This window comes from Corvus moneduloides, chromosome 16, assembly GCF_009650955.1.
Source record: "Corvus moneduloides isolate bCorMon1 chromosome 16, bCorMon1.pri, whole genome shotgun sequence".
Classification (NCBI taxonomy): Eukaryota; Metazoa; Chordata; class Aves; order Passeriformes; family Corvidae; genus Corvus; species Corvus moneduloides.
Genome location: NC_045491.1, coordinates 6,695,996 through 6,710,174, shown reverse-complemented (window position 1 = coordinate 6,710,174; position 14,179 = coordinate 6,695,996). Strand labels below are relative to the sequence as shown.

The following is a 14,179-nucleotide window of genomic DNA, read 5'->3' as shown; positions in this document are numbered from 1 at the left end:
GGCGCTTCCCCGCCCGCTCGGAGCCTCAGGGCCGGGCCCCGGGCGGGTCCCCCCGGACCGGGGTGTCGGTCCCCGCTCCCCCTGGGGCAGGAAATCGCTGAGAGGGCGGTTTGCTCAAACGGAGCAAAGGGCGGCAGCGCCCCGAGCTCCTCGCGCTGCCTGTGGAGGGACAAGGAGCTGTTCCTGTGTCCCGTCTGTTCCAGCTCCGGGGGCTGTCTGTGTCTGCGCCTTCCCCTGTGCCTCCTCTCTCACCTCCATGTATCATGTCCTGTAGCTCCTGTTTAGGGTCCAGGAGGACGCAGACCTGCGCCCAACACCTGCCCAGGCTGAAAGGGGCTCGTTGCCCTCAGGCAGATCCTTTGCAAGATACAGTCCTGTATCTATGTGGCAGCATAACTTGTAGTCGCGCCTGTGCCGGCGGAGGCTCTGCCTGATGTCCCGCTGCTGGGAGCGGTGCCTTCGGTGCCCTGCCACCCCCAGGGAGCCACCAGGGCAGGGCAGGAGGTGCTGAGGGCCGGGCGGTGCGCGGGCACAGCGCCAGCACTCCCTAGCCGTGTCACCTGGGGATGGATTCCCACATCCCCATCTGTCCTCGCCGCACTCAGGGTGCACAAGATGATGTTATTTGGCTTTAGGCAGCTCAGTTTCCCCCTCAGACACAGACACGGGACTGGCTGCTTTCTGTCAGCGAAATGGGAAATGCATTGCGTGTATGGAGACACACTGGGGCCTCTGGCCAGTTTAGTTCCAGCATATGCAAACATCCCGTGCTGCTGGGCAGGTGTGGGGATGGGTCAGCACATGGTGTCCTTCGTTCCCATCACACTGGGAAGGGCCACAAATCTCTTCCTCTGTTCAGTCCAGGACTGTCCCCTTCTCCGTGTTCCCTGAACGCACCACTAGAGCCACATGGACCCAGCTAAGGACCCTCCATGCACATCACACTCACCTGCATCAGACATTACTCTCCTGCCTTTGACACACTCAGCCTTAAAGAAACCCAAGTGCTTCTGCAATTACCTGCCAGTCAGATCTCACGTGGCTCTACCCACAGGCCAGCAGTGGATTTTGCCTCTGCCCAAACATTTCTTTTGTCTCATAAAACACATGCAGCATGGGCTGAGCTGCGGGTGGGTCCAGCAGTCACCTCCACACTTAGGTGGAAGAGCTGAGCAGCAGCACTGCCAGTCTTGGTAGGTCAGTGTCTCAGACATCTCCAGCATTGCACAGCCTCGATGTGCTCAATGATTCACATAACCACTTGCTGACAGTAATCAATTAACCATTTTATGGAGGCACATCCCTGATTCCTGCTTCTCCAGGCTGCTCTGAAGAACTGAGCTCAAGCAGCCTGCTGTGACAAGAACTTTATTCTCCATTTTATGGGATCTGCCCCTTTTAAGACACCTTGAAGCAACTGTACTCAGGGAGTTATCCCTTCTCTTGCATCCAGAGGCTGGTTCTTCTCCTTGACAGGTCCCATACCAGAAGGACATAAAGAGCAGCAGTGAGAGGCAGGAGGAGAAACCAGGTGCTGGAGCAGTAACTCCCTGGCTGGGATTAGATGCATTTCTTCTCTCGCGCAAACCCTTTGATTTTCCAATAACTTCTAACAGCTGTTGTGATTTCTCAGAGGGAAGCAGGTTTGTGGTCCAGTATTTTCTTCTCTCTCAGACAGGAACTGAAGCAAAGACAGACTTCAGAGCTGGAGAACAAGGATGCTAGCTAGCCTCCAAAATATGTCAATAAACTGTGCAAGCATTTTTGCATACAAGGAAATTGCTCATTTGTCCAAAACAAGTTTGAGTGGGAGCAATTTACTAATGTAGAGATATGGTTCAATGTGTGGCTGGTGAACCCCTGCAAACTCCTTATTCATCTGACTTTTGGTTTGGTTTTTTTGCAGGTCTCTTGAAGTGCTGTGTCTCTCCAGCTCCCCAGATTTGAGAAAATCACAGTTGATAAAATGTCCACCTCCCAGTCAAAATTGCTGTGATGACTCAGAGCTGCAGGTGGGGCCATCCTGAACACTCACTGAAAGATAATTTATACAAATTGCGTGTATTAAAGTGATGCTTTTATCCTTACACAGCCCTTTAGACCAAATGTAGGGGTAGACTCTGTACTTACTGAGACTATTTTTCTAATGTGAATATCACTGAAATGGAACCCAGGAGGGATAAAGCAGAGGGAAAGGCTCTCCAGATAATTTTTCTAGCAATATTTAAAGGGGTTTACCATTGTTGGCAAGCAAATCACACAACAGCGCTGCAGGCTGCTGCAACATCCCACCACCTTGTCTAAGAGAATGGAAGAAGGTTGCCCAGGTTTGGGCTACACAACTTTTGTCTGTCCAAGGCTGGTGATCCAGCAAAACATCTTGAGGTATGGAAAGGGGAGCGATGAGTGCTCCCCATTGCACTTGTGTAGCAGATGTGCTAAAACAAGTGAAAAATAGCAGCAGCAGCAGCCTGTGAGTTGACACCAATGCTTCTAATTCACCTCTTTCACAAAACTGCCACTTTCCCCCCCTCCTCCCATTTCAGGTAATCACTTATTCATAGGAGATGTCTCCAAGAGAGCTGCTGAACCCCATTGGCAGGAGCCACATCAATGCCAGTGACCTCTTCAATGTGCTGATCTATGGGCATGGTTATAAGAAGGCAGAGTGGGTTCACAGCCCTAGTGATGTTTCCTGGGTTAGAGACCTGTACCTATGAAGGACCCACAGTGGTCCAAAAGGAATGTCCTCCTCTGGGTCATGAGCACATCAGCACATCAGCCTCTCTGACATTGCCCTTCTTACTGACACCAGCACAGTGCCACTGCTTTCCCCATTAATAAAAATCCCAAGGGCTCTAAAAAGGCTTGCTGGAGCCCCAGTGATGTGCACAGTGCTATTAAAAGACTATTTATTCTTATGCCCTGGGGAGAGGAGGAGTAACTGAGTGTGACCCTCTTCCCCCACATCAGGGTGTCTCTTGATGGTCCTGGGCACCACTGAAGCCATAGCCCTGCTCTCCCACACTTGTCCTCTGGCCACCACGTGATCCCTGGCACTGCGGTGGCTCCTGGCATGTTTGCTCTTGCTGCGCCACCTCAGCAGCAATCCCAGTCCAATATTAGCTCACACATTATCTGCCACTCCTCTTTGCAGGGGCAGCGTGCTGGGCTTTCGTGCACTGGGTGGTCTTCCTGTGTTTGTGGCAGCCACCCCGGAGCAGAGCGCCCTTCTGCTGTGCCAACACCCTGCACTCCTCTGAGCCGGGAGGGAACAGGTGGCCAAGAATCTGACATATGTGGGGATCCAAAAGCTGATGGTCACCATGGCTAATACAAACAGAAGGAGACATGATGTCCGGCTGTAGTCCCTGATAAAAATGGGACAATGAACCTTAGACCAACTGGGAGAACGGTGACTGAGGAACAGAGGATGATATTAAACCTCATGCAGAACTTCAGTTTCTAAAACTCCAAGATAGACAGAGATACAAAAATTTTAACTAGAGGGTCCTCCCTGAAGGAGAGGTGATTTTACTACTGTCTGCTTGGTGGGACTGAACGAGGCCAAGGGGAGAGAAGTCCTGCACGAATGCAGAGCACTGGTGGAAGGCCATACCCAGGAGCTGAACACTCTGCTGCATCTCAGGCTCTCTTGTTAGCTGCCGTGTTACAGACCCGAAGGTTTTCATTTCCTCCACATACTATGGGAAAAGTTGTAACACATAGTCTTTCTAACAGACAGCAAAATGTCAGCCCCATCAATAACCAGGCTTTTTTTCACTGACTGTCCCATCTTTAACAATTCCCTTCTTATTTTCCTCTCATCCCATAAACGGGATCATGAGCTGTTTATTCCTGGCTCTTCCTTACAAACCGTGCTCTCAAATGAGCCTCTTGAAAGGACTAAATGGGAAAACACCAGATGTATGACATCCTCAAAGAGCTCCAGCAGCCAGGGAAGGACCAAGGGCTGGCACCAGCTTTTGCCTTCCCTCTCACCAAGCCCAAAACCACACAGCACTTCATGCCTGGGTATTTCTGAGACCTCTGCAGAGCAAAAAGACCACGTTGCTCCTTTCATCCAGCGATGCTGCTGAATACTCCTGAAGCGTCGACAGCTGAAACCAATCTCGCTTTCACTCCTCTATAATTTCTGAACAAGGATGGAAAATTATAAGCCACAGCCAGTGTTAAAGTACAAAACCAATTCTGGAAAGCACAGAGGGGGCAGTGCTGTGTGCACTACCCGCTCACGCTTGGACACCAGCTCCTCCAAGGACAACTTCTCCTTTGCCGGCTCACATTGTACCAGAGAAGAACTTCTCTGGCTTTTCAGACCTCCCAGCTGGTAGCTCAGTCTCACTGCGTGAAGCAGCCAGAAAATGTCATTGCACCACTTGCAATGACCTTAATTTCTGCTGAGCTACTTCCAAACCAGAAGTCAAGCCAGAAAAAGACAAAAATCATGACATGACCCTGAAGCCATCATCTCTAAACACGACATGCAGCCCTTTCTACCACCATCCCCTTACTTCTAAACCCACCCTATCTCACGAGGACACACATTAGAAACAGTCCAGTGTTCTGGAATCTGTTTTGGAGCCAGGATCTCTGTTCAGCCAGACCCAGTGCTCAGAGCCACATGGCTGCCCAGGGGAAGAGTTTGGCCCATTGTTTCTGTCTCCAGTGCCTGGGTTCTGCATGTTTTTTTCTGGACATGTTCTGGGTATACACTCAGGGCAGGGATGAAGCTGTTTGGCTCGTGACTCATTCGGCATTGTGGACTCCCTATCAGCAGCTGCTGGATATGAGCCATCCCCAACACGTTCATTCAGGCACAGTCTTTGAGAATCCAAGCAGGTGTGGATGGAGGCTTATCACTCAACCTCACAGGATTTCTCTATTGCGGCTAAAGCCAAGCATTTAGCTGGTTGCATTAACCCTTGCTGGCGTTGTGAAATGGGCTTCATTGAAAACAAGCATCTTTCTCTCACCTTCTAATTTCTTCTGTGGTGTGGAGAAAGCTATGGATCAATGAAAGTGCCCTCATTGATCACCCTGGATGTTTTCTGCTGGACAGAGAATTGGAATACTGAATCCTTCCTCTGCCAGTCCTCCCCACAGTGGGGGGATAACACATTTCCAAATTTCCATCAGGTTATGTGAGGTTTAATCCCAGACGATAGTCTCCCAGCAGATTAAGTCAGTCTCATAAATATGTCTGAAAATTTGCCCTCATTTATACCAAATTTCCCATAGTTCAACTTCTCTGATGACTCCCATTGCCCTGCTCCTCCCCTGCCCCCCACCTCTGGGGTGTTCATACCGATCAGATGCGCTTGTACATACATTAAAAATAACTCAAGATTGAAAAAGTTTGCATTTACAAGTTGAGCCTTGTAGTGTTGGAATGAGACTCTAATTAGGTCAGTCATGTTCCCCAGTAGGGTAAGAATGATAGTGCTGGAAAACAGACAATTTATAAAGACCCAAAAATAACTCATCCTGCTGTTTTGTAAGATGTGTTTTCTTCGCCCTGTGCTGAGGACATTGCAGTCAAGGCCACTTGGGCACACTGATAGCAGCCACACAGACTGTGGCTTGGTCCCACAGGCAAAGCTGGCCTGTGCCTCAATTTCCTCCTACCAAATGTGGGATATTTATCCTTCCCAATTTGGCAGGGCTGTGGTGAGGTCACCTGTGTTTGTCAGGCATTTTGTCACTCCTGGCATGAGGTCCCAGGCTATATTACACAGGCTTTTTTTTCCCAACTTGCCTTTTAGCCTTATCTACACCTTCTGTGAAGTGCACAGAGGGCACAAACTCAGATTAAGGAGGCTCAGGGTAAAGAACAAGTCCGTGGCTTTGCCCCAGCTGCTTTTCTAGGGTGCGTGTCATCAGCATAAAGGGTGCACAGAACCCCTTGGAAGTTGCACAAAGCAGGGAATTACCTTTGAATGACACCGTGGGTGTTGGTCCCTTCTTCCTCTGAACACATTTTTGTCACACAACTGTGGTTTGCAGCTTCCTTGTTCCTCCACAGGCAGGTGCTGATCCTCTGATTCCACAAGACTTCACAGGTTTCAGCGCTGCTGACAAATTTGCCTTGTAAAACCTCGAAGAATGACTTCACATGTCAGCCTTGTCTGATTTAGGATTATCCTAGCTCGTTAACAAATGGTGATGAACATGCCAATTGCCTACTTAATGAAGGTTTCTACCAAGTTGGGAAGTCAGTGGCCACACCGCCTTGGCTTGGAGGGACGTGCCCAGCATTTCCAAGTAAACAAGACAGCAAAGCTAAAGAACTCCTGGAGCACAGTGGAAGTGAACAAAAACCCAACAAAAACATGTGTTCACATAAAGTTCCTTTTGATTTTGTGAGAAATGCAGGTTTGAAATGAAAATAATTAGTGAGGCAAGAAGAGGAGAGGAAAAATAATAAAAACAAGAGTCAGGCTTACAAAAAGAAAACAGAAAAGGAGCAAGGAGAAAAATAGTAGCAAAAGTGTAGAGGGAAAAAGGGGGAACAAAAGAGACAAATAGCAGGAAAAGGATCAGTAATGAAAGCCCAGATTACTTGATTCAGTCAAGCCACTGCTTGTGCTGTTCAGGGCAGGGCGGGAAGCCAGTCTGTTTTCTCTGGTATTGTTTAGGCTACAAATACTGTGGCAGATTTCCCATCCACTCCCATGTTTACGTCCGTGCTCCAACCCTAGTCACAAAAACATGTGTGGGGGAAACATGTCCTGAGAAGAGTAAGGGCTGGAAGCTGGAGGATGGTACACTTTGGAGCCAAATGGGCTCAAAAAAGCAATTCTGCACCTTATGGCAATTTTGCAAGATAATGTCTCGTTCACGAAATGCTGTGGCGGGAGGATTTTCATCTTCAAAATGGGTACAGTGATACCTCTGGGTTATTACAAGCTCCCAGCTGCAAAGGGCTGCCTGTATTTATACAACACTGCATTATGTATAATATCCTTTTCAGGAGCAGGAGAATATGAGTTCTTTCCTTCATCGTTTGACTATTTTTTTTTCTTCCCTTCTCCCACTTGGAAAACATTGATTTCTTGCCCTCATTTCTCCCACCAGAGCTGTAGCTGACCTGACTATGTTTAGTTTACTTCTGTAGACCAGGTGCTCAGTGGGTGAAAAGCACAACCAACCCCCCTGGGGTAACAGAGCTGCCCTGATTTCCCCCAGCTGGGATCTGGTTCTGCCTCCCCAACATCTGCACATTTGTGGGAACTGATTAATGGCTGCTACAACACTACTGGGGAAGGGACAAAGGCATAAAAATGTTGGCCCCATGGGTTTTTGTTTCTGAGTGGGTTTTGACTCCCCCGTACTAAGGATCTGAGGAAGTTTACTGCTGCAAAATAATAAAATATTTAAGACTGATCAAATTTTGTGTGGAAACTCTTTGAGAGTGTCAGCTTCACTGAGAAGCAGCAGGGGTTGTAAGATTTTACAGTCCAGAGCAAACAGTGAGGAATTTCAGTCCGTGTTACATTCTCACTGTCCTGAGCTATTAACTCGTGAGCACACTGGCAAGGCACCCAGAAACTTCTGCAACAGAAGAGTCTGGAAAAATACTCTTTTTCCCTTCCACAGAACAAATGTACCAAGGACACAGGTATTTCAAAAAGGGTTCTTTTAATCAGAAGCAAGTTTGCAAAAGAAGAAGTAACTTCCTCGTATAAAATAGTGGAGTGGTGAAGGTGAGGCTAACAAGAGGTGTGGAACAAAAATCCAGGGCAAATCTCCAAGGAGACACTGAATTAAAAGCAATGATCTGATAACCAGAGTACACTGAAGGGTAACTCAGACACAGCTGTGCGAGGTGGTCCTACCCCTAAGCTGACAGCAGATACCAAATCAGAGGACAGACTCCAGCCCAAGAGAGGCAAAGTGACCAGCTACAAACTCACCAGAATATGGGGTTCTTGCACCTTTCTGCTACCTGAGAGCTCCCACTGTACTGTGACAGGCCCCAGCACGGCCCAGGGGCGTAATGACATCCAAGGGGGAGCCCTGGTGGCACTTCCCACCTGCAGAATGCCACCATTCTGTGGCAACAGAAATTCCCAAATCTAGAGAGTTGGACACAAATGGGAAAACACCTTGATATAAAGCTCTGTAACCCCACTCCTGTCTCTGTATCCAGTGATTCAAGCCCCAAGAAAGTGCACAGTGATCAAACAGCATTGAAATAATGAATTTCCTGTCAAGTCTTGAGACCCCAAGGCCATTTAAAGTGGGCAAGTGGCAGCTTTGAGAAGATAAAATTCTGAGTCAGAGCCTGAATCTCAAGTGCTAAAGGTACTTCACTCCTTGTTCAAACATATCTCACCTGTCCCAGGTGTCATGTGTGTGCTTATCCATTGTGGCTCTCTGCTTTCGGGCGCAGCAAGCTCTACACCTGCACAAAGTGCAAGGCAGCTTCCTTTGTCTGGGAGGCTGGGGGAGGACAAAAGTAGCACAGAAATACAAAGAACAGGAGACTGAAAGTGGTCAAGGCCAGGCTGGGTGGGGCTGGCAGCAACCTGGTCTAGTGGAATGTGTCCCTGCCTGTAGCAGGGGGGTTCAAACAAGGTGATCTTTAAGTTCTCTTCCAACCCAAACCATTCTGGGATTCTATGACGTGTCAGGTGGAGCCATTTCAGGCCCATCATGTTCAGTCTTGGGGTGAACGTGCTCCTAATTCAAGGCTGGCTTTCCCTAAGGAGGTTTCAATGGGTTTTGTACAACCACGTCACCACATGTGTGGCTTTGTCTGAACACCACACCAACAAACCTTTCCCCACCTCTGGTAACCTCGTAGCATCTAGGAACACCTTGATAATGTGTGGATTCCACACGTGCTGGCAACAACCTATAAAAACTAGCTAAGGAATGTGACTGAACTAGCAGGAACCCCAGGCTGAGTAAAGCTGTCTGCAGTACAACCTGCCCATGTCCCAGCAGCTCTGTGGTTCTTCCTCTCCAAACATCACCCCTCATTGCGTGTGCCCTTCTGGCAGCTACAGAAACAGGAGATCAGTAAGAACAGGAGGTCTTGGCATCATGGTCAGTCTTACACATCACAGGCTTCTACACTTCAAGATTTCTAATGCCTCTGCCAGAGGTTATCTTTCTTATGTGGTGGTTTGCTTTCTTTTAAAGTTTCCAATAAATTCCTTTCCTAAAAGGATTTTTCTTCAACAAGTTGCCCTGTTTATCTGAAAGCAGTGAGTGGAAGAAGACACCAGTTCTCTGTATGTATAAAGATACCTCTTCTCCTCCCCTTTTGGAAAGCAGATTTGATAATCTTTGGATGACCCAATGGATTTCTTGAGGGAAGCAATGGCAAGGATAATAAATGCATCCCGATGTCTAGATATTTAGTCTAAACAATTGCTACAGCAGCTTCTGGCAGAGACCTTGGTATGAGGAGGAAAAATGAGATCTTGGCCCATCTGCAAAACATCACTGGCTTTAACACTCAAAATGAAGAGGGGGGAAAAATCCTTTTGGGTAATAGATTAGTTTCTTTTATGTGTGTTTTTCTTTCTTCTCTCCAGTCATGCCAACTGCTCCCAAAAGTAGGATCGCTGGCCAAAGTGTGATTCCTTTAGTAAATGCTGATGAAACCCTTTGTGCTTTCACCTCTCCCCATTAAGGCATTCCTCATGAGTGACTCCCAGGGTAGGGAGTAAGAGACTGTCGCTGATGAAAGCAAGGGAGTGCCCCCTCCTGTCCCTTGTCACCACTGCCATTTGTACCTGCACAGCACTGGCCCTGCCCAAACATCAGAGCATTAAAAGGTGGGAATAGAAAATATTCCACCCAAGGGTGTGGGCCACGGTGGGGACACACCACATGACATGGATTTTGGGGGGATAAAATGCTCCACTCGCAGTGGGTTGGAACAGCACAGCTCCTTTTGTGTGTGCACTTTTTCATGTGATTTATGACAGGGACAACCTGAGGTTTGGTGCTGGGAACATCGCTGACAGTGGTGGCTGGTGTCACCTCAGCCCTGGCAGGGGGTGAAGACTTGGGCACTTTTACCTGCAGGAGACTGGATATTGTTATGGCTATTGCATGAAAAACAAGCTCCTATTAAACCATTCCCTGAAATTTCTCCCTTGGTCACTTCATGATGCTGCTTTTATTTTTCAGTAACAGTCACGAAGAGACCTGAGAAACAGGGGAAGGGAAATAAATAAATAAAAGTAAAATATCCTAAGAAGGCGTTTTAAACATAAGCCTTCATTTTTCAAGACTATTCTAAACAGGAAGATGGAAATGGAACTTCTCAATGGGTGAAGTTACTGTAACATGACAAGTAATGTTTAAAAGTTGTATTTCAAGGCTGCAATTCCCAAAGATTGCAGCAATGAAATGGAGCTTTCTTCCTAACTGATGGAGTACTTCCTTCCAGATAAAACAATTTCCCTGATATGTGACGTAAATAAAACCTACATATTAACCATATTTTACAAGTTGAGTGTGTTAGCAAGAAGGTGGAGGCATCACACATGGAGCTACACAGAATCCTGCACAGCAGAAAACACATCTTGTGCTCAGCTGAGGGCTGAGCAGGGCACTGTAACTCCTCACTCTGCAACTGCCCATTGAATATAAACCCACGTGTCAGAAAAGCCAACTCCTGAACACAACATAACCAAGAGTGACAACGGTGTGGATGAGAATGGAACAGAAATACCTTTGTTGGGATCAACAGGTCCTAAAGGAATCACACCTAACCTGTTATTTTGGCAGCAGTCAGAAGAAAAGAGCCACACAGCCAACTCAGCAGGTCCTCAGCAAGCTCAGGCTTTTTAGTTGCAGCTGGTTCTGAGAAAAAAGGAACAGTCTCTCCTTGCTTTGTATAGATCGTGCTGCTCCCCATGTTGTTCTTCAGTGGAGCCAGTGGCCACGAAGTCCATTTTCTTTATTCCCCATGGTTTTCTTGGGGTTGTTTTTGCTCAGTGTGGTATCAGATCAGCCCCAGGGAGTAACTGCACCTTACACCAATCGAGATCTGGCAATATTCAGGAGATACGGAGTTACTCACACTATGCTTTCCTTTGGAGCAGAGTTTTCAGTGTTCTGTCTACTTCCTACTAATTTACATCCCTAAAGTCCTAAGTGGTCCTTGAAGGGCTCCTCCTGCAGCATTACCTCTTACACCTCTTGGATAAGTGCCATTAAAATTCCAAGAGCAATTGCATTGCTATGTCAAATGTATAAAAACAATGTGTTTAAAATATGTAATCTGATGCAGGAAATGACAAAGGAAAAGGAAAACAAATCAGAAAGTCACGCAGATAATTTTGTCTTAGAAACAAAAAACTCATACTGAAAATAAATTTTGGCAGTTCAGTAATTAAAGCAAAGTCCATATGGCTTAAGAGAACAGTCAAAGTGCACAGAAGGCAGTGGGTTTTTTGTTTGCTTTGCATTCCTCTTCACAGCACACTCCAAGTCATCCTCTTTGGAGCCCCTTCTCCATCCCACACACATCCTACCCAGGTGCAGAGAGGGGGATGACTCACAGCATTCTGGCTCAGCCGTGTCTTTGTGTGTCCCTTGCCATCTAATGAGCTGCAGATCATTATTCCAAGCTCAAAAGCCCTTAAACACACCCACTGGAGTTTTTGGTTTTGAACTTTTTCTTCCTGGAACCTTTGGAGAGGAACAGCAATCCAGTGCCAAAGCTCTGTAGAGTCTGCATGCACCAAGAGCAGCAGCGCTCAGAGGCAGTGCCCAAGAGTAAAAGCAGTTCTGAGATCATCTGCCCTGTCCAAGAGGCACTGAAAGGTGGCAGCAAGGCTGAGCTGACCCTTGGACCTCAGCTGTTTTGGTGAGGTGCCACCAGGACACTCCTAGCGAGGCCCCTTGGGCAGGCTGGTTTCAACAACCTGCTCTGAAGACACCACCTCCCCCTGCCGCAGATGTCCCACATCCCTTGAGAGGACAGGGACAGTTTTCTATAGTAACAATGCCCACATGAGCCTTGACAGGACATTAGCAAGCACCAATTTTCCTGGCTTATCCACCTGGAAGGAAATGCCAGATCCTGGAGTGGCAAGGACTCTCCTACTTCCAAAATCACCTTTTAAACTCATGATAAAAAGCCTGGTGACCCAGGACTGTTGCTGCGTCCAAGGGCTGGACTTGGATTCTTTCAACGCCTGACAACTTCCTTGTGAGTAAACAACTTGCTGCTAAACATGACAGATTCAGAAAAAGGATAGAAAAGAAGAAAACAAAAAGTGAGCTGTACAAAAGGATGGAAAATAACCTAAAAACCTCCTCTTTTCCTTCCAAAGGCTGTGGTTTCAAGTGCACAAAGCAGGCTGTAAACGTGCACAAGGTAATTCACGATCCCAATGCCTGAAAAACCTGGTTAGCTTTATTTGGAGACACTTTTTTGCTTCTCCCAGATATGAAGCTGAAGAATCAATAAAAGGCACCTGTGGACACCAAAACTCACCCAGTCTGTGTGGTGTGTTTTTGTAGTAAAAAAATAAAATCAAACAAACCCTGCCACTGTGTACTTTTTTACAGACCAGTAAGCAGAACTGCAGAATCTGGGTGAGAAAGGATGCTCAACTTCTGTTGGCAGGGCATGGTAACTCTGATGATCAAAACCCTCATCAATTAGCAAACTCTCTAGGTTGTCACTACAATTTTAATTGAAAAATTCCTCTGGCTTTCTGGGTTGTGTCCTTTGACTTTTAAAAAATGACTGATTCAAACAGTACACGCAGTCCACAAGAAGCATTAGAGCCACACCAGAAATAAACTGACCTGACATCTGAATTCTTCCCACTTGCTTCACCCACCACTGCCTACAGCACTCTTTTGAGCCATCTCCTCTTCCAAAGGCCCTGGAGTTGGAATATTTAAAGAATGCAGCAGGTCCCATTTGAAGAAGAAAGAAAAGCAGGTCAGTAATCCCATGTAAATACACCAGCAGTGAGTTTAGAGCAGACACAGTGACACATCTGAACCTACGTGGATCAGCCAGTGCTCCTAATGTGTGGAATGGTGAGGAGAGAGGAGGTGTCTGCTTTTCACCTAAAAATGTGTCCCTTATCTGTTTTTCTACTTGACCTTGATGACAGAGAAAAATTAAAAAGAAAAAAAAGAAAAAAAAAAAAAAGAGTAGAGGAAAAGGCAGAAAAAGGAGCCTGGGAGGTTTTATGTTTTCTCTTCACATCACAAAGTCACTCGTTGCATCTAGGGAATTCACCTGCTTGTTTGGGAGCGGTGGGACAGGAGGAGGGGAGAGAAAGAAAGAGGGAAGGAGAGGGGCATGGGAGCTGCTTCCTGAAGCAGTGTTACAAAAAGCGGTTAAAAAACCCCTACTATTCACAAGTGGTTAAAATCATCACTGTTCAGAATTCCTTTTTTTTCTTTTTTTTTTCTTAAACAAAGGTTCAGCTAGTTCAGCTCCGTGTTTTTATAGAGTTGATTGTCTTCATAAAGAAAAAAAAAAAAAAAAAACAAAACAACCAAACCAAAACACCAACCCAGCCTCAGGTGTGTTCCCATCCGTTTCTACCCTGATCGAGAGGTCCCCCACAGTTCAGCGCCCCGGCCACGCACACGCGGTCACTGCGGCTGTCCCGCCGTGTCCCCAGCCCCGCCTCAGACAAAGGAGGAGAATCCTGTCACTGGAGTCCGGGAGCCGGGCGCGGGCTGTCCCGTTGGGGTGTACACCCCTCCTGAGCTCTGTGTCGTGATGACAGTCTGGAAATAGGGTTCTGTCTCGTTGGCCGTGCACTCCTCGTATCTGTAGGACGCCGGGTGCTGCTTCACCCCTTTCTGCTGCCGCTTCCACGAGTTGTAGTAGGTGGGGTCGCTCATGTAATGGTTCACAAAGGAGTGCTTGGGCAACTCGTCCTCGTAATCTGAGTCAGTGACCTGGGGCAGCAGGAAAAATACAATTAAATAATCGGTCATTAGCATCGATGATTTTTTTAGCCTGTGCTGCTCCAAAGAAATGAGAGGCAAGTTTAGCATCACCAGCTGACTAAAGCTGTAATGTTAAGGTGAGAGGGATGGCAGTCCAAGTGTGCTACAAGCAGGGCTGTGGATAAGCACTGTGCTCTGCTTTAGCCAGACTTTGCTGCTAGAGAGTCCCCTGATGATAAGTGACAGAAATCCCTTCTAGTTC

At 47.2% G+C, this 14,179-nt stretch overlaps 1 protein-coding gene across 7 annotated transcripts in view; it reads right to left on the bottom strand.

Moving 5' to 3' along the window:
• Nucleotides 1–7,645: 7,645 nt before the first annotated feature.
• The window catches only part of SDK1 (sidekick cell adhesion molecule 1), a 388,222-nt gene continuing 381,688 nt past the window's right edge, over nucleotides 7,646–14,179 (bottom strand). For all 7 annotated transcript variants that reach the window (XM_032125651.1, XM_032125653.1, XM_032125655.1 and 4 more), the window contains one exon: nucleotides 7,646–13,926. In XM_032125651.1, the coding sequence (XP_031981542.1) occupies nucleotides 13,651–13,926 (276 nt within the window). In that variant the 3' untranslated portion in view covers nucleotides 7,646–13,650. The remainder of the gene's footprint in view (nucleotides 13,927–14,179) is intronic.